Source organism: Nelusetta ayraudi, unplaced genomic scaffold, assembly GCF_046127955.1.
Source record: "Nelusetta ayraudi isolate G7.1 ecotype Tasmania unplaced genomic scaffold, CSIRO-AGI_Nayr_v1 ptg000004l, whole genome shotgun sequence".
NCBI lineage: Eukaryota > Metazoa > Chordata > Actinopteri > Tetraodontiformes > Monacanthidae > Nelusetta > Nelusetta ayraudi.
In genome coordinates, this window is record NW_027466054.1 from 8,177,818 (window position 1) to 8,205,794 (window position 27,977).

The 27,977-nt window shown below is 45.5% G+C and overlaps 2 protein-coding genes across 2 annotated transcripts; both read right to left on the reverse strand.

Annotated features, from left to right (window-relative positions):
- Positions 1-168: 168 nt before the first annotated feature.
- Positions 169-2,616, reverse strand: ucp1 (uncoupling protein 1). The gene is made up of 6 exons (XM_076032662.1): positions 2,465-2,616; positions 2,051-2,249; positions 1,624-1,821; positions 1,447-1,548; positions 974-1,154; positions 169-871 (listed from the first exon to the last, which is right to left on the reverse strand). Exons 1-6 carry the CDS (start codon positions 2,588-2,590, stop codon positions 757-759), a joined length of 921 nt encoding a protein of 306 aa, XP_075888777.1. The 5' UTR covers positions 2,591-2,616; the 3' UTR covers positions 169-756.
- Positions 2,617-7,963: 5,347 nt separating this feature from the next.
- tbc1d9 (TBC1 domain family, member 9 (with GRAM domain)) lies at positions 7,964-27,842 on the reverse strand. Its single transcript, XM_076032696.1, has 21 exons — positions 27,107-27,842; positions 22,054-22,164; positions 20,365-20,483; positions 19,646-19,874; positions 18,439-18,700; positions 17,359-17,566; positions 16,206-16,412; positions 15,955-16,119; positions 15,232-15,382; positions 14,224-14,438; positions 13,983-14,100; positions 12,788-13,073; positions 12,565-12,694; positions 12,358-12,456; positions 12,176-12,244; positions 11,264-11,504; positions 11,089-11,154; positions 10,601-10,687; positions 10,143-10,211; positions 9,696-9,796; positions 7,964-9,580 (listed from the first exon to the last, which is right to left on the reverse strand). Exons 1-21 carry the CDS (start codon positions 27,225-27,227, stop codon positions 8,873-8,875), a joined length of 3,762 nt encoding a protein of 1,253 aa, XP_075888811.1. The 5' UTR covers positions 27,228-27,842; the 3' UTR covers positions 7,964-8,872.
- Positions 27,843-27,977: the final 135 nt, after the last annotated feature.

A 27,977-nucleotide genomic window follows, 5' to 3' on the forward strand; every position in this document is an offset into this window, starting at 1 on the left:
CTAACATGACGCGAGCTGATATATTTATGTAAACCTGCTCCGGAACTGAATGTCTAAGTTAAGAATCAATTGAAGGGAACATGAACATGTGTGAATATTCCAGCCTGTTCTCATTGATATCATCATCATCATTGTTGTCTTAAAAAAAAAAGCGTTTTGACCTCAAAATCACATTAATAAAATTTTTAATGTTTCTAGGAGTTGTTGTGTGATTGGAATGAACATGACTGACGAGTGTCTGTGTAGGTTCTCAGTCATCCAGGTCATCAACTTAACCCTTCTACAGTATCACTGACAAACAAGCCCTGGGTCAGCCACACAAGTCCAATATGTTTAAGGTCGTAAACCTACTTTAAATAACAGATTTTGTGAGAGTGAAAATACTCTTTGCAAATTGAAAATTTGTACATTGGCAGATTTAGATAAACAGTCCAAATTCAACTCTTACATAATCTTATTGAAGCGTGTGCGTTGTGCAGCCAATCCCCTTTTAAATTGATAATGTTGTTGTCATGTAAAGTCATAAATATAAAAATACAGTCTTGTGCTGAACATCAGTTCAGTTTAAGCCATAACAAACAATTGTCCAAGTTCCTTTTGGACAAAGGAGTTTCTTCTTTGCCACCGTATGACCAAAAACACGAAAGAAAAAATAAAGAAAAAAAACACTGTGACGCGCTTTGCATTTGTTGTGTTTCGCTCCCCAGCTCTGCCCGCTGGTTCAAGTCCTTGGATCAAACACTTGAAACCAGAATCTCAATTTCTGGCCTCAATGCTCTTCTTGGTGGCCATCATGGCTCTCTTGATTTGCTCGAACGAGACGAACATCACAACGTTCCACGAGCCCAGCCTTAGAAACGAGGGCACAAATCTGTGCAAGGGAGGCAGAAAAAAAACAGACAAATAATATTATATCATCATTGCGCACTTTAACCAAACAACAGGTGGGAGGCGGAGTCGTGGCAGAGCTCACCCTTTGTAGAACGCGGTGGGCCCCTCTTTAGTCAACATGGTCCAGGCACAGTTGATAGCGCTCTTGTACTGGCCTGGTGGTGAGTTCATGTACCTGGTCTTGACCACGTCCACGGGCGAGGCGATCACCGTGGTGACGAATCCGGCGCCGAAAGCAGAGACAAAGTGGCAGGGCAGGTTGTCTGCGGGATTGAAACACACAACCCTAAATCAATGAGCTCCGTTGTGTCAAACGTGTCAGGCGGGTTACGCAATCCCCTCCCTCCCCCCGCAGTGAACAGAAAGCCACTGAGTGAATGAGATGAATCATTAGTTTATGTACTAACTGCCCTGTATGCGCTGTATCTTCATGTACCGTGGCTCGCTTATCAGCCGCAGCGGAGTTAAAGGCCTGAGTGGGTGTGTTGGTTTCTGCCCAGTCAGCTATCACAGTGGGAGGGTGTGTGCGTGCGTATTGGTAGCAGCGGCGCTCACCAGACAGGAGGTTGTGCCTCAGGATGGCCTCTTTGATCAGGTCGTACGTCACCAGCTCTGTGCAGTTCACCAGCGCGTTTCTCGTGATGTTGGGCAGAGTCCCTGCGCGGAAGAGGGAGCGTGAGCGAGACCGTCGGGTCAAAATGAATTGACAGCATGGGATAAAGGGTGACGCACCTTTCCAGAGGCCGCGGAAGCCCTCCAGCTGGTATATCTGTTTGTAGGCCTGCATGGTGCCGCTGTAGCGCCGAGCCACGCCGCTCAGGTTCATCTGGGCCTGGAATCGAACCTTCACCACGTCGGTGGGCTGCGCGAAGGACACGGCCATGGCACCCGTGGTGCAGCCGGCCAGGATGCGGATCAGAACGCTCGGGTCTGCAGATGGGGGGGGATTCGACAGCGGATGCGTTCAGACAAATACGTAATAGTGATTCATCAAAAGCGGTTGAATGCACTCTGGTGATGTCTGATTTTTTTATTTTTTTTTACCACACTGTGAGCCAGCTTCCATTTGTATTTATTTTATCCATCGCCACTAAAAATCCAGCACCTGAGTACCAAGCAGCATTCTCCCTACAAGGGAAATCCCCCAATCTCCACTCACTGTCTTTCCCCCCAGTGTAGAAATTCTTCACGTTGTCATAGAGGCCTATCCTGATGGAGGCGAAGCACAGTTGCCTCTGGAGACCCGCCACCAGCCCGTTGTACAGGGACCGGGGACCCTCGGTCCGGACCATTGTGCTGATGGTTCCGAACACGCCCCTGTAGCGGATGCCGTCCATGGCATTCTTCTCTCCCTGGATCTGAGGTCACAGTCAGAGCTCAACGCTCAGAACTCACAGAGGAAAAACACACTAACTATACATTGAACTGTGCAGTACAGACAGCAGGGATATTGATTCATTGGAGGGGGAAAGGTTGCTCAGTTGAGTTTGTGAGGCCCTTTCTTGTTTCAGTTTGTCGGTGTGTGGTTGAGATCACTTTTTTTTATTGTGAGGATTTTCTACGAATCATATACCTGAAGCCTGACTTTGGCCGTGTCCAGGGGGAACGTGATGAGGTCGGCGAAACAGGCCGCCGCACCAGCACTGGCCATCTTTACCCCGAGCGGAGGGGGAACGTCCGAGGGCTTCAGTCCCACCATTGTTTACAAATACTTGCGTCCAGGGAAACAGACAGACAGACAGACAGACAGAGACACGTGCGCGTGAGAGCGGCAGCAAGAGTTACAAACCGGCTGGCCCGGTGATAGCATTTTATGAGGCACGGGTTGATGGTATAAAAAAAACCCACTGTACTCACAATTTAAAGGCTCCTTGTGATCCTCAGGTGCATGTGTTGCCGGGCAGAGTTCGATTGGCCAGATTACAATCCATACAGAGGCCTGCTGCAGAGAAAGGAAGGATGCATCTTTTCGCTTGTGTTTATATATCTGCTGCTGCTGGCCTTTTTTATGACATCCACAGAGAGGCGTTACTGTGTGCTGCTGGACACACAAGTCTAATCAAAGTCCACTGACAGTCAGAAAGTCAATGTTCAATTTTTACCCCCTACCACACGGTAAAAAAAACCAACTGTTTTACTTTCCTTCATTCGCCACAGGGGCACTGAAAACTCAACATGTCCAGAAGTTTGACTGATATCTTTTTATTTTTGCGTTAATGTAACTACATCCTTTTTCCACACACACAGGACACAAGTGCATTTTTGATCATTTGAGCTGATTTTTTTCCCCCCTTCGCATCATGAATGTTAAACAAAAATGTATGCATAATTCATAGCAATAGTCGTAATGAAACAGAATCACCCATTCATTACAGCAACTCAACAGGTGAGTGGACGACAGAGAAAGTGCTGTGGCCTGATGGCTGCACAACATCAAACCTGGTTGCCAACTGAGTCTATCAGGGCCCGAATCACATCACATTGTCAGAAAACAAAAATATATCTGGGTTATGATTTTACTTTTCAAATAAATTTTAAAACAATAATTATTTTTAAAGAGGTTGTGCAAATCGGTAGCATAGCAATAATACACGCACACAAAAAAACAAAAAGACTTTGGGGGCGAGCAGTGACATGAACTGGGGAGTGAAGTTCACTATGGATCAGATAAGATTGTTGCAGCACTCCGGGTTCGTCCTGTCAGCTGCCTGGCACAGTAGTGATGGTACCTGTTTCATAACGGTGCCCTGAATCCAACCTGCATTGCATCATAGTGACAGATGTTTTCAGTACCAAACCACTGTTTTCTGCTTACAATAATGCAAAAAAACAAAAACAAACAAACAGAAACCGAATCATGTTGTGCAATTGATTTTTTATTTTTTTTTGGTAGTTTATGTTTTTTTTTCCTGTGACTTTTGCTCCTCTTCATTTCTTTAATTACCACCCAGCATATTGTATAGAAGCTAAGTACTATGGAAGGATACACATCAGCTGTAATGAGGAACACGCAGTAGATTCATAAATCCCTAGCATGTTTCCAAGAGGGTCAGCTCCTGAGTGTTACTTGGCTATGATTGGTCGATCTGAGCCACCACCCCATTGTGTTGGTCCACGAGGAAGGGGAGGGTGAGGAGACCTATCTATTTATCTATCTATCTACCTATCTATCTATCAAAAAAGAAACCAATAAATCATAATTTTTAGTATGAACAATAATTATTTGTGTCTGTCGCATTTGTTTGTTGGGACCAAGGTGGTCTATGTATTAATAATACTACATTTTATAGTAGTTTTCAGGGGCAACAAAAATTAAAAAGAAAAACTTTAAACTACCCCAAACTCACATAAATTTCCGCCTCATGATAGTTTAGCATGAGACAGAGTGGTAGAATATGTCTGAAAATAGTGTGTGCGTATGTGTTGGGTTTACGGTTGGGGTTATGGTTAAATTTAAGATTAGGCATAGCACTGGGTTTAGGGTTGGGGTTGGGGTTGGGGTTGGGGTTGGGATTAGGGTTAGGGTTTTGGGGTTCCCCTAGTTCTAGAAGCCCCAAATTTGGCATGGGCACGTCTTGAGGAATCTTGATGAACCAGCAAGTGGCCCCGTGTCTCTAGCACAAAGTTGACTTTTGACCCCATAGACTTGCATGGAATTAGGGTTCGGGTTAAGGCTGGAATTAGGGTTAGGGTTAATCTTTAGGCTGAAATTAGGGTTAGGGTTTCAGGGTTCCTCATGCGCTAGAAGCCCCAAATTTGGCATGGGCATGTCATGAGGGATCCTGATGAAAAAGCAAGTGGCCCCATGTCGCTAGGACAAAGTTGACCTTTGACCCCATAGACTTGCATGGCATTAGGGTTAGGGTGACGACTGGAATTAGGGTTAGAGTTACGCTTTAGGCTGAAATTACGGTTAGGGTTTCGGGGTTCCTCATGCACTAGAAGCCCCAAATTTGTTGTGGGTGTGTCTTAGCCCCCTGACGAAGCAGCAAATGGGCCCATGTCTCTAGGACAAAGTTGACCTTTGACACTCATAGACTTGCATTGAATTAGAGTTCGCTATAAGGCTGAAGCTAGGGTTAGGGTTAGCTGAAATTAGGGTTAGGATTTCAGGGTTCCTCATGGACTGGAAGCCCCAAATTTGTTGTGGGTGTGTCTTAGGGGGTCCTGATGAAACAGCAAGTGGGCCCATGTCTCTAGGACAAAGTTGACCTTTGACCCTCATAGACTTGCATTGAATTAGGGTTTGCCATAAGGCTGAAGCTAGGGTTATGGTTAGGGCTAGCTGAAATTAGGGTTACGGTTTCAGGGTTCCTCATGGGCTGGAAGCCACAAATTTGTTGTGGCTTTGTCTTAGGGGGTCCTGATGAAGCAGCAAGTGGGCCCATGTCTCCAAGACAAAGTTGACCTTTGACCCCATAGACTTGCATGGCACTAGCGTTAAGGCATTAAGGCTGGAATTAGGGTTAGGATTAGGATAATAATAATTAAAAGATAATTTAATTCTATTGTTCATTTATTTATTTGCATTTTCTTAAAATATTTTCTCCAATTTTATGCAGCCAGCCAAGCTCCCCCTTGCTGAAAAGAGTGCAGAGGACCCCACTTTGAAAACCAATGCTACATAGGGTGACCAGATCCCAATTTACCAGATGTGGGACAGGGAGTGGGACAATGTGGGACAAAGTGGGACAAAGTGGGACACCTCGGTGACATTACCAATGCATCAATAGTAATCTAAAAGAAATAACGTTTCTATTCCGCCCCTGCACATAGTATGAGTTTGTCACCTGTTTTGATTCAAAGGACTATGATAATTAATAGAACTACTATGCAAATCAAAACGTAACAACAGAAATGCATTTGAAGTATCTGTATTTACTGGGCAATACAGCTTATTGGCAGGAAAGAGGCTTTGATTCGATTGTGAAGACAAAAAAATTACAACCAATAATGGAGCTCTCAGTTTTCACAGTCTTGTGGCCAACTTGGCCAAGACAACTATGTGCAGTAACAAACAGTCTTGAGGGACAGCTTAGTCAATATCAAGGAGCAAGTGCATTATAATCAATGTAGTATTATATAATTGATATAATAATATCATATAACTGATGATAGCTTACTACCACTGTCTTCTAACCTGTACGACTGGAAGTGTGATACGTGTTTGGTTATTTCAGCAGCTGTTAACTTATCCGCGTTAGAATCTTGCTTTGGTTTTAGCAGGAAGGTGTCCATAGAACGTGAAGCCTCCTTTTTAAGTCTGTGTCGCGTCACGTCGTATTCACCTCCGTGTGCAACGGAGAAACGGCTCTGACAAACAGATTGGCCTTGCACTGACTTCACCCACGGGTAAATACTTTCCCAGTCCCTATTGTAACTGCCTCTCTTTTTCGTTGCCGTGGTCGCACTTTCCTCCCTTTCATCATCCTCCACGTTTCATTCATTCAATTTTAGCTAGAGACAGGAGGAGGATGTATGCAGCTGCTTAGGTTTTGGTGCGCGTTCGCTCCTGCACCTGACTTCTGCGCCGGTGTGAGCTCGGCTGTTGATTGGATCCTCACCACACGCACACAAGCAAGCACACACACACACACACACACACACACACACACACACACATGTCCACCATAGGCTGACACATACACACACGCACGGCTACGCCCGCCTCCTGTCTCTGTCTGACAGCCTACCTCTGCTCCTCTCTTGCGGTCTTCACACTCAGACAAAAATGTGTATGCGCAATTTAAAACTGCCGCATGTCGATCAGAATGCAGGACATCGTCTCAATTTGTGGGACACTTGAAAAGTCTGCGTCACAGTCCCGCACATATCGGGACATCTGGTCACCCTAGCATTGCTACAATATTCAGATTTTTTGTTTTTTGACGACAAAACAAACAAACAATTCAGTGTTCAGGAAGACGTCTCATTTGGTCTCTCCTCGAAAGTGAATTGTACCTTTTAAATATCACTTTTACATTTTTAAACACAAATATAAACAAAAGTGTATACACTTTTGTTTATATTTGTGTTTAAAATTTTCTGTTTATCATTAGGATTATGAAATGATTAAATATGCACAGAAACATAAATATTTTAAAATTAATTAATGAATATTTTAGTAAATTAAATCCAATGAAATGTAAAAATTGTGTGTTCAATAATTTATTTTTGCTTTTCACATTTTATTATATAACTATACAATTAAACAACATTAATTTTTAAATGTATTTTCTTTGTTTTGATTAATTTCAAATTCATTTAATTTTTACCACTTTTAGCTATGTGCAACTCAGGTCTAAAACTGCTCAGCATCGCCCTCTTCCACCAGAGTGAGGCGCTCAAGTCACTTTGGTCACAAGCAAGAATCAAACTGAGCACCTCTACACTGGCTTTCAAACACAAACAACTCCACTAAGGACGAATAGTGGCACATTTGTTTTCATATTTTGGCTTTTGGACTTTACAACACAACACAACACACTGATTCTCATGACAGTCAAACCAACAACCGCTTGATTCACACGCCACATTCATAATTCATCTACCAAATCCCTGAGTTATTTGTTCAGATGGAGTCAGATCATTCTTTCTGAGTTTTCTCTCTTTCATTGACTTTAAAACCCAAAGATGTTAAGGTAGATTTGAAACAAACTGCACCACAGTCAGCCTGAGCATTTTGCACAGGCAAAGCTTTGGTCGCATTAAACTGAAGCAATATTTGACTTCACATGCATGACCAAAGGTGAAAAACTAAAAAACTAAAATAAATAAGATGCATCTTTAAATAATTAAAAGTGTCTTCAATAAAACGTGGAGATAGATGCATAAAGAGCTTTTTTTTTTTTTTCAATATGCTTTAATTTATTCCTTTGTTTGTGTGCATTGGAGTGCTGTTCTGTTAGATCAAGATTACACAACCAGGTTTAATCAATGCTCTGAGCTATTGAATTGGCACCAGCAGGAAAACAGGATTATCTGGCTGCAGCCGCTGTTTTGTTTTTTCAAGAAAAACAGTCAAACACAGGCAGGCCTTGTGTGTTTGGAAGCATCAAGTCAGCTAGTTGCATTATATTAATCATAAGGTAATTTTATTTGATGGAAAGTTATACACAACGCATCAGAATATTAATGTAAAATTAATAAAAAGAAAATATTTACATAACAAAATAGTTTCACACTGTAAAAAAATGTACAGGCAAAACATAACGGAACACAATATTTTGTACATCAAAAAGCATGTGCATGGGGGGCAAAGACGCGTGAGAAGTGTAACAACGTTTGATGCAAACATAAAGCAGGCATTATTGAACAGTGATGTCTTGGATGTCGTCGACTGTCTTTAACAATCAAGAGTGAGTTGCCTCAATGAGCTTGTGCCCTCTGGTTTGCTACCGAGTCCTCACAGCATCGAACGCAAATGTACATGTGGAGGAAGTCACAGAAACAGGAAGTCTGGCAAAGAGACGCCTGGAAAAACATTGAATCAGATGTTTTTACAGCTCTTTGCCTCGTTCTCACGCCCAGAGTGTGCGTGTAAAGGTTTGGTGATTAAACAGCAGGACTCGTAAAAGTGACTGATCACATGACCGGGAGTTGAGGACACTCCGTCAGTCTGGACCTGTGACTGACGCAGTGGACATCTACATCTTCACAGTCTACCAGTGCTAGAGGTTACAATATTTATTGACACCTATATGCATACATGTCTTATAAATTACAGCTACTACGTTGTTCACACTGATTTCATATGAGCGGACCTTAACAATAATATCTCCAGTGTCTCCAGTCGACGGGACAGAAGCTAGTGATTAGCATAATAAAACTTTCACCTTCTGTAAAATACTTTGTGTTTTTATTTACCCCCCCAACCCTCAATTCGTTCAACTATCGTACAGACATAATACAAACCTGATTGACCTTCCCCGGACCTCCTAAAGCTCTCTCTAATTTTCTTTTCATTTGTAACTTTTTTTCCTCAGCCGGACAGCGAGATCTCATAGTCACTGGTGGACAGCAGGGGGCGCCCGGCCTTGCGCACGTTCTTGGCGTTGGTGATGCGGGCGGCCATCTCCACGGGCTTCTCGAAGTAGCGCACCAGCGCCTGCTCGGTGAGCACGGAGGCCAGGAACTGCTCGAAGGTGATGGCCCAGTCCTTGTCGATGCTGGTGCTGTGCGGCAGGCCGTGGCCCGGCTCGCCCTCGCTGCGCACCAGCACCGTGTCGTCCGCTATGTCCTCGCAATGCAGCTCGTGCGAGCCGGCGCTGAGCACCGAGTAGCTGGACACCGAGGTGTCGTCGTCCGACACCAGCATGGCCGAGGACGTGGCCGTGTCCTTGCCCGGGGACGAGTCGTCCAGCTTGATGTCCTGCATGGACGGCGGCTGCTCGGGCCCGTCGTCCCCCTTCCCGTCCGCGTCCTGGCAAGGGATGGGGTCGCTCCTCCGAGGAGCCGCTCCCACGTCGCCCGCTCGGCCCTGGCTGCCCTCGCCGTCCTCGGGGTCCGTACCGCCCATGGCCGGCTCGGCTCCGCGCCCCCACGGGCCGGAGGAGGAGAAGAGCTTCCCCACCTCGCCCATCTCCAGCAGCAGGCTGGTGACGGTGGCCGTGGCGTGGTACAGCTCCTGCTCGGCCACGTCCTCGCTGAACATGCTGTACAGCGTCTTGCACAGCTCGATGAACTGGGCCTGCGCCAGCAGAGGGAGAACATTTTGCTGTCACTTTAAATCCATTTAAATTAAATTATTTTTGACATTTTAAGTCTCCTCCTGGTGCGTTCCGGTCCTGAAGGTGAGACCTCACCTGGTTCAGTTTGGGGAGGTCTTTGGATTTTTCCTTTTTGGGTTTGGCCTCTTCGTTCCACAGCTTCAGGTAGTGGTACTCTGGGTTGTTCAGTTTCTTTACTGTGGGATCAATGAATGTAGCGTGATAAAGTCTTTTTTTTTTTTTTCACAATGCACGCAATTTTACAATAAAGACCGTCTTGTGAGTCAACTGTCTGCTTTGGTCATGTTTACTTTATCAAGGATGAATCTGGCCATTTTTTTAAAAAAAAAAACTACAGTCTTCACACATTACAGCCTGGCACCCTCATTTATTCGCACAGCGACTACTCTTTTATTCCAAAAAACAATTTTCCAAAGGTTTTTTTCATGTCCGAATTATTCATTTCAAAAATGATATTAAACCTCCTAAATTTTTTGTTTTTTTTTTACTTTTACGCTGACTGACACAGATATTGTTCCAAACCTTTTTCAGTCTTGAATGTGACCCTGACAAAGCCGTCATCCTTCTCACTTCTGCACTTTGAGTCGTGACCTGAGGACACAGGAAAGGACAAAATTAATAAGCACCAAACACCAGCAGAAAGACAAACACGTTTTTATTTGTCCGAGCAACACTTTTCTGATTTCTATTCTGTCGTGACTGCGGTCCTCTGGCTAACATTCATGATTTAACTGGTGTGACTGTTTAAAGACTATTAATTTCTTAGCTAATGCAGACTAGAGGTAGGTTTCAAGTTATTACAAGACAATCTCGATGTGTCTGTATTGGAAATTTTTAAATACAAGCAAAACAAGAAGAGTGTAAAAGTCTCCTCATCTTTTGGATAACTAGCGGAGCAGGAAAGGTGTGAAAAGCTTCCTGCTCGTAAACATATGATTCTGTAACTCGGAAGAGTTACAGAATCTGAAAAGAACTCTCACCCATGGAGGTGTCAGGAGTGATGTCTTCAAAGAAGTACTGAGTGGCCTCGAAGGCAGAGTCCGGCTCCTCCGGCTCGTGGATCACTTCTGGAAGCAGACCGTCAACAACCAGAGACATTAAATTGTCATTTCACATTTCCTACAATAACAAATTTCTTACTTTGTTCCCTGTCAACTGTATTCAATTACACTCAAACCTCAGTGGTCAGCAAGTCAGCGACTGACTACAGGAAGGCACAGCGAGTGCTTTGTGCTTTGTGTGTGTGTGTGTGTGTGTGTGTGTGTGTGTGTGTGTGTGTGTGTGTGCCCGTGTTACTGCCCGGAGGTTCACTCATTTAAAAATGGGAGGGAGCTAATCCTGGAGAAGTGATTTGTTCAGTCAAGTGAGGCAAAGAGCTCGAGAACCTTTCTCTCTATTTCTTTTTGCTCTCCACTAGGTCACCTCTTTTCTGTGCCGCTAATAATCCCCATGGGTTCCACACACTCACCTGGTATGACGTGCATCTTGTAGAGGAGCTTCAGCTTCTCAGTCAGGTCGCCGTGACAGAGGACGTCTGCGGAAACAACGAGAGGCTCAGAGTTCGGGCGCCCCAGGAAGAAAAGATTGAAAGCAACAGGGAGCGTAAATTAGCAAACTCTGCAGGGGGCAAACGGCGTCTTTACCCAGGCCGCAGATGAACTCCCGAAAATTAATGAGGGTGTCCCCGTTTTGGTCGAGGAGACGGAAGAAGCGCAGAGCCAGAGGGTCCGAGTGGGCGCCGTTGGCCCAGGGGAAGAGCAGCGTGAAGAGGACCTTGAACTGCTCCATGTCGATGCGGTACTGCTCCAGGTAGGGCAGGCTGGGGTCGTGGCGCTCCGTGGGGTTGCTGCTGCCGCCCCAGTAGCAGCTGGTCAGGTGCTCTGCCTGCAGGAGGACAACAACAAACTGTCACATCGCGTGCAAAAAACAATTAAAGTTAAGCGGTACAACAAGGAGCATGCTGAGCTTGAGGCCAAAGGGGTTTAAAGGTCCAGTGTGTAAAATTTGGCTTATTAACCTCATTTTTTTAATTGGGAAAAGCTGAACACGATGCCCATAAATGCATTAATAAAAGTATATACTCACAGTACAGTAAAGGTTAAGAATATACATATAGCAAGGGTCCTGCTCCTAGTTAGCTTACATCGTGCGCTACTATTTTTTAAGAAAGCCAGCTTCCTTAAATGCCTCAAAAAATCTACACACAGTGACCCAAAAAACAACAACAACAACAACAACAAAAAACAAAACAAAAAAGCTGATAGTAACGCAGATATTACGTCTACGAAACCCAACAGAGTTTTTGGAGGATAATGCTTCATAATTAGTTTATTTGGATATGTGGTAAAAGCAAGACAAATGAAAAAAAGTTCATGCTGGATTTCCTACCTAGCTTGCTTTCAGCAAGGAAGACAGAAGAGTTGTGCTAAGTGCTTCAATTGTAATTTAGCGCTTTACAAATAAAAGCTGATTGATTGATTGATTGATTGATTGAAGAGTCAACAATCAATGTGATACAGGTGGTCGGAGGGCTCAAGACCACAACAAGCGCTGACCTTGAAGAGCACGTAGAGTTCCTCCAGTTCGTCGATACCAAAGGCCGTCTCCGTGACGATGGTCCTGACCTGGAACAAGCAATTGATAATAGTCAGTTAAGAAAACAAGTCAGATTCAAAGTGAAAAGAGTCCCGGGAGTCTGCTGACGCGTGACTTTAGGAAGGAGGAGGTGGATTCTCACCACGTTGCGCTTAGTCGTGTCCTCGATGGTTTGAATGACCCTCAGTCTTTGCTTGAAACGCATCTGCTCGATCACATCCGCACGGATTGAACCAAACTTCTGCCGAAAGACGCAGAAGGATTAAAGCCGACATTAGACACAGACACTGATTCTTAAACGCTCCTGTGCCTTTAAAGCAAAGAAAAAGATAAAGCAAGACAGGTTTACCTCGTAGGAGCTGCGCACCAACTTGAAGATGTCGACCTCCGGATGTGGTTCTCCGTTGTCCGTCAGCAAGGAGTGCAGGTGGGGGATGGGAGGGAGCGTACTGTCCTTATTGGTCACACTGTCCAAGTATCTGAGGGAATAGAAAAAAAAAGCCAATACGTCACATGAGCAAAGGAGAATAAAGAAACTAGAGAACTGGACCGTTTCTTTTCCTTCTCCCTACCTGCCCAGAACCGTCATGGCTTCCCCGTCGTCCTTGCAGCCCAGCAGCTGGTGGATGTTGGCGTGCAGCACGGACAGCGCCAGCTGGAAGATGACCTTGATGCCGTCGTAGAAGAAGCAGTCCACGACCACCACGGCGCTCTCGAACGGCATGACGGACAGGAAGAGGGTGAGGAACCAGGAGAGCGAGATGGTGGAGATGACGCCGAGGTCCTGCATGCAGTCGTACAGCTGGGGGACGTAGTCGCGGGCCAGCTCCTCAAACACGCCCTGATCCACCAGGGCCCCTGGAGAGGAGACGCAGCAGGAGGCAGGAGAGGTCGTCGTGAAAATTTGTGGTGGGCTTATCCATCCAAATATCAGTAATATCTATACCAGTGTTAGTATTGGTAATATATTGTATTTTGAAATTAGCCAAATGGGATTGAACTATAGATTTGTATCTCAATATTGCATTTGTTTATATTGAATACAATGTTTAGACTATTGCAGGGTTGCAAGTTCAAATAAAACATTTTTGTTTTGTTTGTTATGAAATTACAATTACAACAGCGGTGCAGTTCCTTACAAGATAATATTTATACTTCTACTATTCTTCTACTATGAACTACTATTTATTTCACCCCTGCTTCGGTTTTTCTGTACTTGCTTTTTGTTTTGTTTTTGTTTCTACTAGAAATTTTAATTTCCCAGTGGACACTGTCTGAAAGGATCAATAAAGTTCGATATGATCTAATATAATCTCATGTAATCTAATTACAAATACTAAAAATACTACAACAAATACTACAAAACGCTAACAATCACACTAAAAAATGACATTTTTGTCATTCAGACTGAGCAATTTGATGATACATTTCTTTAATTACCCATCAGTATTGGAGATAGTGGCCCTGTTTATCAGACTGATACCAAATCTAGTTTAACCTTTTAAAGTCGTACCAAGAAAAAAGCTGTGGAAATCTTTTTTGTTGTGTTTTTTTTTTTGTTGCATTTTCTTATTTCCTTGGGGCAACAATAGCTAAATTAAATTTTTGTTTATAGACCATACATGTAAACCGAGTGGTAGAGACGGCCCAATCAAGTTGATTTTGGTTTCAACTCATTGTCAATAGGATCCAAGGACTCAAAATGTGCTCGACCAAACAACTGAGCAGAAAAAAATGAGTCTCACAGAGCCACGGCCACACACTGACCTACAACCCTGGTGTTGTAGTAGTCGGGCAGCATCCGCTCGCACAGCGCCACCAGCAGCCAGAAGGCTTCCTCTTCTTTGGCGTAGAGCAGCAGCACGGACGTCACGATGTTCATGGCCTGAGGCGTCCAGGGAGACAAGAAGCAGTTCAAGCAAATGGGACGGCCGCCGCGTCACCGCCACGTCGAGTCGCGTTAAGATCAAGAGGGAGACAGAGCGAGCGAGCGATCGAGCTGCTGCACCTGACAGTATCCGATGTTTGGGTTTCTGAAGGCGTAGGCAGTGAGGACCCTGCGGAGGGCGGCGATGCCCATCTCGTTCTGAAAGGCCGGGTGCTCGGGGAGGGAGCGGTGCAAGTCCCGCTCAATCTCCTCGGTGGCCAGGTTGTATTTGCCCATGGACTTCTCCACCAGGTCCTCGTAGTATCCGGGGTGGGTGGCCATCTCGTTGATCGCCCCTGTGCAGAGAGATTTACATTGCTGTGAACCCCCTACTCTACAAATGTCAATTAGCAATCAGAATGTCTTGGTTTCAGGACAATTTGAGGCTTTTCTGTCTCTCAAAATAAAATGCGCTTTCTCCATGTCATGGTGTACCTGTTTTGTGGTCAAAGTAAAACATGTTTCAGAATGTCAAATCTTCTTGAATACATACTGGTATTTAGATTTAAAGCAAATTCAACTTTTGCCATTGGATGTGAACTCTTTAAATTGGCCATTCCAAGTGGCAGAATGCCAAGAATCAACCAAAGGCGGCCGTACTTGTAAATGATTCAGTCTGGAAATTTGTTAGCTGCTCCATCCCCGTTTCTGCAGAGTGATGCGTCTGTCTCCCACTACTGGCCCATGAGAGTCATTACACAAACAAAGTTAATGAGGGAAAAGGCTTGGCTCACTTTTATTGTTTGCTTTGGAACAGCGCAATGAAAGCGTGTCCTACTCCAGGTTTGACCTGGTTTCAGGTATGACATGGAACATTCTCACACCAAACCAGTTTCACTCCCCTTAGATCTAAAAATGAAATCTTCCACGTGAGAAGGTTTGTTTTGGCGTAGCTGTGGCGACACAGTGCACCTGTGACAAGTCAGGTCAGGTGAGCCATAAGTGGGTCACGGTGGAGTGGGGGAGGGGCAGTAGCTAAACAGGTACTGATGACGTCGTCTTCATACTTTGACACAGACATGTTTTGGTTCTACTCAAGTGTGAACATGCGCCGTGGTGGGCGTGGCCTCGTCGGCGCAGAGCGCTTACCGGAGAAGAGCAGCCACAGCTCTCCTCTCATGCTCTCAGGGATCCCCTTGAGGACGAGCTCCTTGGTCTTCTCCGTGCGGTACATGCACACGCCCTGCCCGTACTCGGCAAAATGGTTCTTCCACGCCTGCTCCTTTAGGAACTCTTTCGCCTGAGCAGTAAAACAAAAACAGAAAAATGATGTCAAGCAATGAGGTAGACTGAGAGACATAGATACATACAGATCCCCCCCCTCCCCCCCCCCCCATTTTGCTAAAAGAAAAAAGAAAATTGCTTCATCAGCTGATTTGCGACTATGATATCAATCAATACGTTCAGAATCAAAATTTTTTTCACGGTGGCTTTAAACAGAAGGCTAAACAGGCTGTTTTCGGGCCATCAGTGTACATACACATACACACACAACATGTGTAATATGGCACCTTTAGATATTCCACTCTTTCAGTTCAGAGCAAAACATATATATAAAAAAAGCCACTAACACAACGCATGGCTAATTCATCGTGGAATTCTTTTAATGGATGATGTAATGAATTTCATAGTTGACCTCATTTACACAAATTCCAGTGAAAATCCTTTCGGCCGGTTGAAATATACACCCACCGCTTGTAAAGCAAATTGGACATGTGGTGTAACTGTGGTGCAAAGAAAGTTGCATAAAATTAAAAGAAAGGCACAATGCAAAAAAAAAAACATGGAATGGTGATTGTTTAGACGACCCACCAGTTTGGGGTTGAACTCCTCTGGCGAGCGGAGGCGGTACATGGTCATGAGGGCCTGCGTGGCCGTGGGGACGCTGCTGTCGTTCAGGTTGAACGTTCGCTCGCTTTCCGAGCCCGTACTGTGCTGTGGACTGCTGGAGAGCAGAGATCCGTGCTGAGAGTAAACCTGAAAGGTGGGAAACTGGTTTCAATCGAGATTCAGGAAGCTTTGGACGCGGCGATTAAGGCGAAGCGGCTAAACCGACATCTCACCTCGTCGTCGGAGCTGTTCAGGCTACTGGTGAGCTCCCGCTCAAGGTAGATCTTGGAGGTGGTCTGCTGCAGGAAGTCAGAGATCCTCTGGACAAGGAAGTCCCTGTCCTTCAGGTTGGCAAACAGGAACGTCATACGGTTCTTGGTGCTGATGGAGAGTGGGCTGGGCAGCACGTTGGAGCTGTCGGCCTTCTCCACGATGGTTACCTGAAAGATCAGGGACGACCTCAGTTAGCGCAATGAGCCACAGACATACGATCATTAGGTATTGTACTTGTACATTAAAACAAACTCGGGCCTGAGCGTCTTCAGTGGCTGCCAGTACTGTGAGCACTGAACTTCCAACATGAATGTCGATCAGTAATGATAATGCATGCAGGGATTTCTCTCTCTTTAGTTTTTCAGTTCTCCTTGTAAAATACAATTCTGGCAACAACACAGTTTTATAGATTCTAATAAGGCTGAAATTTAAATTGAGCTCCTTTAGGGCTAGTAAGAGGGATGCTAATTGAAAAAGCTACTTTTAGCTTGCTCATGAGATTAACTAAAATTAAATTCAAATTAACTGAGAACATCTTAAACCTGAACAAAATGAATTTTAAAACTATGCATCAAACCTTTAAATTATTCAATCCTTTATTTAGAATTTTAGAGAACGGTCACTAAAAAACAGCGGCTACTTCCTGTTTATGTTTCTGTCTGGTTTGGGCTGTAAGATACCGCACACTCCAGGCAGGAAGTGATGCACACTTACTACGTAACCGGTTTTAATGTCATGACATATTTAGTAAACAGCTATAAGGAAAATGGTGAGCATTAACCCTTAATGGCCCAAGTATGAAGTGTCTGTAAAGCAGATGGATGTGATTCAGACTGACAGCTTCATGTTTCACACTCTGCCTGTGTGTGTGTGTGTGTGTGTGTGTGTGTGTGTGTGTGTGTGTGTGTGTGTGTGTGTGTGTGTGTGTGTGTGTGTCTTTTCAGAGCAGATGGCTTGTGACAAGCCAGACTACAGATTCTGCTGAGAGACCCTGCTTGGAGCAAGAGGAGGTTTTTTGCTTCTTTTGATTTGTTGAAGCCACTCATTTATTTTCTTTGCTCGATTGTCAGGCATGTAGAAAACAATCAATAGTGCGCAGACGAAACCACTCACCTCTCGTAGCGGGATGATGAGGCTACACATTGTCTCCTCTTTGCTGGTAAAGCAGATGTAGTTGGTGGACACGAACATCTGCCCCAGGATGTGCTTTTTGTTAAAGGGCGTCCACAGCGTGCAGTCCGTGTGTCCGTCCAGCTTTTCATCCTTGGGCAAGCGGAAGAGCGCGCGGTAACGCTCGCTCTTGGCTCGTGCATCCAGGTCTCTTTTGAATGCAAGGGGGCAGAATTTGAATCAGTTTCCACGAGGAACAGAAGGAGGAAGCTTTTTAATAATTGCCGTGTCAAAAAATACTGCATACCTACACAACGCAAATCTTGTTTAGCATTCTGTAGTCTCGCAATTTTGAAGGATAACATGACTGCATGACAAGCACCAGATGGACTAACACAATAATGGAGCTCAAGATCACTGCTAACTATTCCTTCCTGCTTTAAAGAATTAAATCTGTTTGGTTTATCCCTACAGTGGTGGCCACAGCCAATCATCTGCCTCCGTCTAACGCTGTCCTCTGCCTTCTTTTCTCTCACACCTACGGACTCCACGCCCTCTTTCACTTCATCCAGAAATGTCCTCTTTGCTTTTCCTCTCAGCGTCCTGCCTGCCAACCTGAGCCAATCGGCTCTGACCTATGGCTGATATGTTCACTGTCCCTCCTCCGCACACGTCCAAAACATCTCCAGCTCAGCATTTGAATCTCTGCTCCCTCCAGTTCAGCCTCCCGTCTAGCCCGCAGTGCTGCTGTGTCTGTGTGTCTCCACTGTCGCTGCTCCTGCCACTTAATTTGCTCCATGCTGACACTCTTTATCTCACACCACGCCAGACTTTTTTCCACATGTTCTGCTGGCACGCACTTTTTCACCTAATTTTTTTTGACTGTTGACCCCGAGTGCTTTAAATCTTCTACGTTATTTATCTTTGCTCCCTGTAACCTCATTATCTCTTTGAGTGGAACTAATATCTTATCTAAGGAAAACCGCTGAGCTAACAAGCAACTCGGCAAACTAACACATTATTGTCCGACCTCCAACCCCTCGTAAACACGCTTAATGAGTATTCACTATTGTTCCTCCTGACCTCTTTAGCGCCGACACCTTCTTGGGTGACTTCTTCTTGAGCTTGGGCAGCGAGCGGTCCTGTTCGAAGCCCTTGTTGTCCAGCAGCTGACGCATGGCGATGTTGGCCAACTGCTCAGCCAACTTGAAGGTCTCGTTGATGTTGAGGAAGACGGAGAAGACGTGCTCGTTGATGCGGGTGCTCACCTTGATGGCGTCGGGCAGTAGGAGGGTGGCGCTCTTCTCCAGCTGGGTGATGTCTGCCCAGCGCACCACCAGCTTGACTGTCAATCACAAGGCGAGAAGCGGCTTTTGGTTCAGTCTGGCAGGATAAGGGATTTTAATGCACATGCAACACAGTTTTTCATTTCTTCCTAGCTTATCCAACCGGAGTCAATCCGGTGTAATTGGTACTTTCTGCAAGAGAAAATAAGGTAACTTGAGCAGGGTAGCCCCCCATCACTGAACAACAAGCTCATGGGATGGGAACTCAGCAAGTTGTGGTTGCATAGCGTCGCATTTCAAACAATGTAATTTGGGAGGGGAAACAGGCCATGCAGTAACAGAGCCATGAACAGCACTGAACTAGTTCAACAGTTTAATCTGAGCATGTGTGAGCCAGCTGCATTGCTGTGTACGAATCATATGGGGACAGAGTTGAGATTCTGCAAATTGATTATCTGCAGCTGTATCTCCTGCTCTCCACGGAAAATGAACTGGATGATGTGTCAACTAATTATCTGTAGAGATTCGTAAGGCTTGCAGGATTTGTCTTAACTATCTAAAGCAAATGCTGCAAAGAAAGATTGAAATAAATCAGGGGTCAGAAACAGAAACTCTCCTTTGAAACCAAAGGTACAACTTTATTCTAAAAGCAACTTTATACTGAGACTGTTTACCGAAGGAGGGTTCAAACCCATTGTTAAAACCGAGTTAGCACAAGCTAAACAAGAGCAATGCAAACAAACTCTTGTTTTTTTTCGCCCATGAAAATTCAGCATATTTGTTTATGGGCAACACTATGAAAACAGCCATTCTGATTCTGAAGTATCTGACATTGATTTTTAAGACCAACATTTAGCGAAACAAAGTGTCACAATAGCAAATGTAAACAGCTTGTTTAAAAACATGGAAAATGGATAATTAGAGAAAGGCACAATACCAGCTTGACATCGCTATAGAGAAATAAAGGCGTTAAAAAAATGATGTGTAAAAGGTATAAATCCCACCTTCCTTCCCCAGCAGGTAGGAGTAGAAGCACAGGTGGTTGATGCTGAGGTACAGCCATCCCTGCCGCGGCACTTTGCCCTTCCAGTAGCTGCAGGAGTAGTAGTTGACCAGCTTCTCCTCCTCCGGCATGCCGAACAGCTTCCGGAACTTGGCGCTGGCCTCCTTGAACTTATCGGTGTCGTCGTCCTCCTTGACATCGTGGTTCTTGTTGTACTCTGCTATGATCCCCTAAGGCGTGACGTAGGAGATTAGAGAAGTCATGACCTACAAGTAGTGCAGTTGAAGGAATCTACAACTATTGAATCAAGACAAGGGGGAAAAAAAGATTTTTCTCACACTGCAAAAAGGTTAAAGGTTCAACATCAACAAAACTATAGAGAAAATCTTAACCAGAATCTTGCTGTGTTGAAACTTTGAAAAAAAAAAAATCAGCAATATCACTACATCTATACAGAGAGGAACCACAACAACAAGAACAACAGGCAACATGGAAGGATGGGGCCGTGCTTGTGCAAAATTAGTTTGAAGTGTATCTTCTCTTGAGTGGGAGAAGCTGGAACTCTGCATCAAGAGGCTGGGGAGGGTTTTCCAGACTGGCCTTAGAGGCTTGAGCTTCAAGAACTTCTCAACAGGACTTGACTTCAATCCTCAACCAACAAGTTTCCAACTTGCAACTATTTTCTTGTCCAAATACCAATCTCCTCTTTGTGCTTCTTACCTGGACCTTTCCTTTGACGAAGGTAGTGATGTCGTTCTCATTCTCGAAGATGGAGAGCGTCTGCAGCAGGTTGTGTTCCAGCCACTCCCAGTGCTCCGTGATCTCTTTACGGGAGGTTCCTGGAGACGAGGAGGGAGAAATCATCAGTACTACTGAACTATGGCTCATGTGTTTGGATGTTATGTTATTTCACTTTCAAACACTTTCTGGCTCGTTTATCGCGTCTACTTGGGCTCAGGTAAACACCACAAACCGTTTTGAAATTGCTGCTTTTAACTTATTCAAAAATGACACATCCTCAGGCATTAGAAGGATTTTATCTATGAAGAGATGGACGGATGTGTTTTAACAGTGAGTATCTTTATTTTTAAATCGCCAATGTCTATATGCTAAAGCAAGCAATTTGAAAACAGGGGTGTTGACATGAGTCCAAGAAGACAAAAAAAAAAAAACAAGAAATATTTGGATGAAGGATGGCCAAGGCATCAGTGCAGGTCAAAGCCTGATAAAGAGGGTCTTGCAAAAAGGGTGAGAGTCAGTCGCACCGACATCACTACTGTGTTACAGTGGTAAGTGATCATGGTGGTTAACACTGATTTCTCTCTGTGGCTGATGGCAGTAATGGCAGTGGCCGGGCCCCATTATCCCTCTGCACTGCTGCCAGCAGCGCTCAGCGAGTGCTCTATCACTGAATTAGCTCTGTCTGCCAGGGCTGCTGCCTCCGGAGGCCCAGAGAATTAAACAGGAGACGACTGCTGGGAGAACTGGGGAGGGCGATTCCCTGTTAGAGGGCAGGCCAGTCTCTGGCGAGCCTCCATTTCACGAAGGAAAATTCTACTTTCCACCATTCGCACATCATTGTATATTACTTTAAAAAAGAATAACCGTCAGTTGCATCTTAAATTTCTAATTGAAAATGTGATTCAGACATTTGCTGAAGTAACACATCCAAAACATGTGACGTTAACAAGCAACAATTTGATTGATTTCTATTTCCTTTTCAGTGTTTTGGCTGTGGTCGTACCCACAAGTTCCAGTTGCGACACTGTAAACAGCAGCCAGAAAAAACAGACATTAGAACTGGTGGCTGTGCACAAGTCAATCGATTCAGCATGTGCGAAGACCACAATCAGCCGTTTGAGGTGTTAAAAAGTCAGGGGAAAAACTGCTGCTCACTTACACATTTCAGTGTCGTGGCTGGTGGTCATCACATCGTGAGAGACGCTGCCCATCAGCAACATGTCTCGGCCTCTCCAAGGATTTGCGGTTTCAGGCTCGTCGAATACGACTTTTTAACTGATTTGGAAGCGTGAACTTTTTGGTCCCCCAGTTTGAATGTCAAGCGGAAGCAAGAGTGTGATATACGGCCCGGGGCCTTATTTCACGCAAGATGAAAATGAGTAGAGTGCTGCTTCTAATCACTAGGAAGCGTAGCGGCACAGACGGCCTGTGAAGCGATCGGCCTGCGTGAAGTGTGTCGATTTCCACGCAGTGACTGCCAGCCGTCGGACTGCAACTCCGTTTGAGGAATGATGTCTGCCCTTTGAAACCAGCGGGGCATGATGTAATGCTCGGCATTCAGTGGCTAAAAGGCACCATGTGTTTGCGTGGTGGGATGGGGAGGGGGTGATGGTGAAGTTGAGAGTAGATATCTGTGAAGGTGCAGGAAGGTGTCAAGAGTGCACGTACCGTGAGCTATTGTCCAGTAAACTAACGAGTCCGGGGTCTGGTACAGGATCCTGTATGGAGCCATGCGAGCGCTGGAGTCCAAGACGACATCCAGGGTGCCGACCAGTAAACCTGTGAAAGGTCAGAATTCTGTGAGCCAAAGTGGAAAAACGTCTCTCAGTCAGAAACACGAGAAGCAAATTGTCTCACAAGCTGAACAAAAGCACCATAAACACGTAAAGACCAAAGATCCTGAACAAATTTACAGGGAAAAAAAGCCGCTCTTGTCCCTCAGTGAAGGGGAAACCCAGTCACTCTAGAGACATTACTGACAGCGAAACCCTGTCAGCTTCAAACGCTTTGTTAACTTGTCCGATCGTTGATCTGCCAAAGACTCCCACCATGACTGCTTTGATTCGGAGCCAAACGCAGCGTAGTGACCAGCGGCAAAACAATGCAATAGTTCACTTTAATCTCTTAAAAAACGACTAATAAACCGCTAATGGCTGCCAGAAAAGCAAAAAAGGCGACGGCCACATAATGATGACCTGGAGACAAAGGTTTGGAAGCACAAGTTGCTGTATTTATTTTTTTATTTTTAATTGAATCCACAGGAAGATTGACACTGATTTTATAAGTAAATCTATTCTTTCAATTCACACAAACGCTTTCTTTGCCGCTGGGTTATTTATTACAAACCCACTCCTATGGGACGATCCAAAATGACTTTCAACAACAGTAACAAAAGTATGAAAACAAAAAAGCTATGGAAAAACCAAAACCTCCTTGCTGTGTTGACCTTTTTCTTTTTTTCAGTGGAGTCACTGTTTACCACGAGGATTCTCCAGGGTTGCAGCAACGGGAGACGGGTTATTTTTGTTTACAACGCAGCATGAAGTCACCTCGGAAGAGGATGAGAGGGTGAGGGGGAGACGGCAGGGGACGAGGAGAGCAGGGAGCTAACGTTGCTATGCTCTTCAGAAGACAGACAATCTTTGAGGCTGAGTTTGTGGGAGTTGAGACTTCGCATTCGCAGCACAAGCCTTTGCCTCGTGCGTCTGCACCCACTGCTGTGTGTTTTAATTTCCTCTTTGTCGCTTCTTCTGAAACCTCCTTACCAATTTGTTGCAAAGAACTCAAAAAGGGGAAAATTTCCAGCCACTTTGAGCCTCCACAAAAACCTGACTGACTTTTATGACGTGATACAATAGGAACCGCCACATATGATTCCTGCTATGTGTCATATAAATTACCACAAACTCCAAATAAAGCATTCTCTGTAATGAAGCTGAGGAGAGGAGCAGAAGCACCTGGGAATTTGCCCTTTGCTTGTGACATTGTTCGAATGTAAAAAAAAACAAAAAAAAAAAACTTCCTCTCGGAACGGTTGATCACAAGGTTGGGGAGCAGTCAGCGGGAAGAAAAGTTCGAGAGTAGCTCACATGTTAACCTTGCACACAAACACACACGCAAGCGCCCATGTGTTAGACAGAAAAAAAGTCTGAAGCCGAGCGACAGAAGCGACACGCGGGCCGCCAACGCCACCTTTGCGTTGCACTTTGTGGTAAAAACTCACACACGCAGCCGTGAACTGACGCCACGGCTCATTACAGTGAGGGTTTAACACAGGAAGCTGTGGCAGGAGACCACCGGTGCTGCGAGACCACTGGATTATCGCTCTTGTCATGTGTCGATGAGTCAAAATTGGGCCACTTTCAGACATGAACAAAGCAGCTGGAGGCCAAAGTGTGTTTGTGTTTGTTGTGCGACTTGTGGGGGATTTCCTGTTGATCAGAGCTGTGGAACCTTGTCATGATGCGAGACATCCCCTGATGTGTCACTTTCACTGACTCCTCAGTGGTTTTCCACACGGGGAAGTACAACAACAAACACTCCTAGTTCACCATCATATCAGTCAGACTTCAAAACAAACAACAACAAAAAAACAAAAAAAAGACGAACACCACGTACAAGTTCCTTGAACCTGCTGCCCTTTAACGAACGCCGTTCAGGACACCCGGCGAGAGACCGATTCAGCATCACGGGAGACCTCCGACCTCAGTGCAACCTGGATTGTGAAATGCTGTGCCGTGTATTATGACTCAAATTATAGCACCCGGCACCAGCGTGATGGGTTGCATAACCGTCACCATGTATTTTGCCTGATTCAGGGTTTATTTTTGAGTCCATTCCAATCAAAGCGTGTCTTGTTCTGCCTCGTTCCCTCTGCTTCTTCTTTCAGGGGAGAGTGTCCATAAAAATAGAAAGAACTAAAAGGAATCTATCTCAATGTGAGACTTTGTGTCCCTCCAGTGATTACCATCCAATACTTTAGACAGCAGATTTAGTTGAACGTTGAAAAAGTGATGTTGGAAATGAATACAAAGATAATCAATCTATTGTGGACATAGGCTGAAAAAAAACATTGCTTCACTCTTAAAGGTGCACTTTGTCACGTGTAGAGGATAGCTGAATTTAAAGTAGAGCCACTGATTACGGCAAACGTCTCAAACACATTTCTGATTATCTAACAGCATTATTCATTGATTTTAAAACATGTTCAACGATTCATTGAAAGAGTTTCCATCACATTTAAGTTATATGGAACTGAATCGAAAAAGCATTTTCAATCAGACTATTGAAATATGAGTAACTTTATGATAAACACTAACAATCAGTTGTGTATTTAATTGGAAATAATGTGCAATTCCATGTGACAGACAGGCACAAAACTCTCCAAAACAAAAGCAGACCAGCAGGTCAGTCTAGTTGCTACGCATCTAGTTGAGAAGCCCCTTCAGGTTTGAGGGGGGCCTATTTAAATGAACAACATTGTGTTACGTAACGGGATTTATGTGAATTCTTTGAATACTGCGGGACCTGGTTGCTCTCATGGCTCGAGTTGTTGAGAGCTGGACCGTGCTCCACTAGGAAAACCCAGAGTGGTGACAGATGGTGGAGCAAGCTTCACATATGCATATGTGGGTTGTTTTGTTTTTTTTTAGGTGAGGGGTAAAACTTTTTTCATTCTTGGCTAAACTGTTGTGCGAACATGGCTGGTAGGAGGACAGTCCAGCCACAGGGGGCGCAGTAAAGGACATTGACATGAGTCAATCAGTAAAGCCACAGACGTGTCCGTCTACATCTCAAATCTATAATATCCTATTTCTCGTTTTGTTTTTTGTTTTTTAACACTAAAGGGACATGATCAATACACCAGTTTTGTAAGAATAGCTCAGGCTGTCACGGAGTTTGATTCAGGACGCCTGTTTTGACAAGCTGGACTCAGATGTTATTGTTGGAACTTGCAAGGACCTCCTGGCTCCACTACTGATATGCTGAAAAACCGCAACATCACATCCTTCACACTGAGCAAAGTTCACATTTTTCCATCCTCTCCCTGGATGGCCTGCCTTACTTCAATCTACTGTGGCGCCATGTGCTCTTCACAAACACCTCTTTGAGGAGTATCGCAGCTCGGGCCCTGCACGCCCGTCTGTGCTTCGTTATGTAACAATCTTATGGTCCCGGAGGTGCTGCAGGTTTCTGATTTTCTCCGTGGTCCAAAACGGCCTGCGGACGGTGCCAGGGTGACCGTGCACAGAGGGCCAACTGGCACACGCGGCGAGTCAGCAAGCTCAGCAATTTACATAACCATGACATCATCCCCCAGCACCACTCACAGCGCACGTTGTCTCGCAACAATAATTAGGACTATTCATCAGACACTGAAGAGAAAACTACCTTATGTGAGACTGGTAGAAGCACAGGAGCACTATAAACGTTGGATGTCATGTCTGAAAACAGCTTCCCGTTCAGCCTAAAGGCCTAGCGTGTTAGCATGTAAAGGGCTTCCTTTTTTTTAATCACAAAATGTGAACAACAACAACAGCAGCAGCAAAAACAACAACAACGGAATGTATTGTGTGAAAGAGAAGACTACTAAGACTCGATAAACTGTTGCGTTCGCAGTTGCTAACAAGCGTTTCTTTTCACACAAAGAACAGTCCCACTTGTATGGAGGCAAACATATTGCAACGTTTCTACGGTCATGGACGTGGATCGGCTCGGGGCTTAGGATGAGGTATGAGAATGACTTAAGATCAATTGAGATATCAGAAAACTAAGCTTGACATTATTTGCAATATTCTTTATAAGCACTAGAAGCTGCTACATCTTACAAACTGGGCCTTCAAGCCTTTGTTAAGGCTTTGTTTTGCAATGTAAATACAGCATTGCAAAGAGATATACTTTGGTTGGATCCTGCATATTTCTCTTTAAATTTGCATCAGCACGTCATTACACGCCATAAAACTGCATCTCATTATTTGTCATGATAAGATGGTTGGAGCTTGACAACAGGCCGGTCGAACTTATAACGAGGACTTCATAGATTGTCTTTTGTTCTTTCTGACCTCTTTCATTCCCATAAAAGCCATGTCTTATCTGACTTGCAGCACTTTGTTGTTGTTTTTTTTTTCCTGATAACTGCCACATCCAGGTCAGGGCGTGAGGCACAAATGAGAAATGGTAGCAGAGCGAAAGCAGCTTCATGTGTCTATAACCTGTCGGTCCTCTCCTTCCTCTTCCTCCTCCACCACCACCACCACCTCCACCCCTGCTGCTGCTGCTTGACCCATTTTGGTTGAATCGAGCAGGAGGGAGGAGTTGGAAGCAATGGATAGTGAGGGGTTGGGGGAGGGGGGACAAGTGGGATGATTCAGCAAAGGGAACAGACTGTGTCTCTGCTTCGCCGGTCGGGAAGATTTAATGCTGTTCGGGCATCCGCAGCTGCAAAAACAACCGGCTGTGAAGAGGAAGGCAGCCATAAAAACGCACCCACTTTATTGGACAGTTGACCATCGGACAGCAGCTGCGCTATCAGCAGCGGTGTGTCAAAGGTAGCGGGCAGGACGCAGACGTGCAGGTCACATTGAGGGAGGGAGGAAGGGGAGAGGTTGGCGCGGAAAACAGCTGATGGATCATATGATTTTCAGCAGCAATCAACACCTCACGGCAGCACAGTGCATAATGCCGATGAAAACACAGTGACGGGACAGTGGTAAGCACTTACCGGCCAGTCCTCCGCCTCCATCCCCGTGGCCCTTCCGCTTCTGCAAGATGAAGTAGGGGTTGGCTCGCTCCGTGATCCACAGCGCGCCCGCCAGCAGCACGTCCTCGGGACTGACCCACATGATTGCGCGTTGCTTTTTCTCTTATTTAGGGGAACATCGAACGCGCACGGCGGCCGATGGCGACCATCCGACTAATAAAACTAAAAGGCCCGACCGACCGTCTCCTCCTCGATCCAGTGGCGTCCAGGCGCAACTACGGAGGCGCATGCGAAGTGTTGCTATAATTAAACCCACCCGGCTCAGAATCGAGGGAGCGCGGCGAGGCCACCGAACAGAACTGGGCTTTGTCGGACGGTCTCCTCCTCCTCCTCCTCCTCCTCCTCCTCTCAATAAACAAACAAACGCTCGGTGACCGGGTCGTTCAGGACGGTGCCGCCGCCGCCGCCGCCGCCGCACTGCTGCTGCTGGATCAGGCTTTGTTGTGGCTGCTGCTCCGGTGCAGGTGCGATCCTGTTGTCGACTCGAAGGCGTTCGCGTCGCGGCTTCGCTTCGCGTTTGCAAGCAGGCGGACGGACACGGAACCGAGAACCGCCCACCAGCCAACCGCGCACCCGGAGTCTGCAGAGCAATGCCCGCCTTTGTGTTGACAAGCACAGGGACGAGATTCGACGAAGAATCGACAATGTTTCCAGCTCTCTGGTCCTCCACCTCCTCCTCCTCCTCCCCCCCTCCTGCTACTGCTCTCGAGCGCCGCCGCACGCGCAGCACGGAGCGTGTCAACGCGCCGACGTCAGCGGCTGGAGAAGGAGGTGGGAGCAGAGCGAGTGGATGCAGCCTGAGATCAGGCGCCTTTCATCACTGCTCACAATT

What these genes read in the sequence shown, in the direction of transcription:
- tbc1d9 (XM_076032696.1), bottom strand. Translation starts at nt 27,227, where the DNA reads ATGTGGGTCAGTCCCGAGGACGTGCTGCTGGCGGGCGCGCTGTGGATC. An exon ending in GCTGTGGCTGCTCTTCTCCG is followed by an intron (nt 14,439 to 15,231) that starts GTAAGCGCTCTG and finishes CTCTCTGCACAG; the next exon opens with GGGCGATCAACGAGATGGCC. An exon ending in CTACAACACCAGGGTTGTAG is followed by an intron (nt 13,074 to 13,982) that starts GTCAGTGTGTGG and finishes TCTCCTCTCCAG; the next exon opens with GGGCCCTGGTGGATCAGGGC.
- ucp1 (XM_076032662.1), bottom strand. Translation starts at nt 2,590, where the DNA reads ATGGTGGGACTGAAGCCCTCGGACGTTCCCCCTCCGCTCGGGGTAAAG. An exon ending in CGGCCAAAGTCAGGCTTCAG is followed by an intron (nt 2,250 to 2,464) that starts GTATATGATTCG and finishes CTGTGACCTCAG; the next exon opens with ATCCAGGGAGAGAAGAATGC. An exon ending in CCCACCGCGTTCTACAAAGG is followed by an intron (nt 872 to 973) that starts GTGAGCTCTGCC and finishes TCCCTTGCACAG; the next exon opens with ATTTGTGCCCTCGTTTCTAA.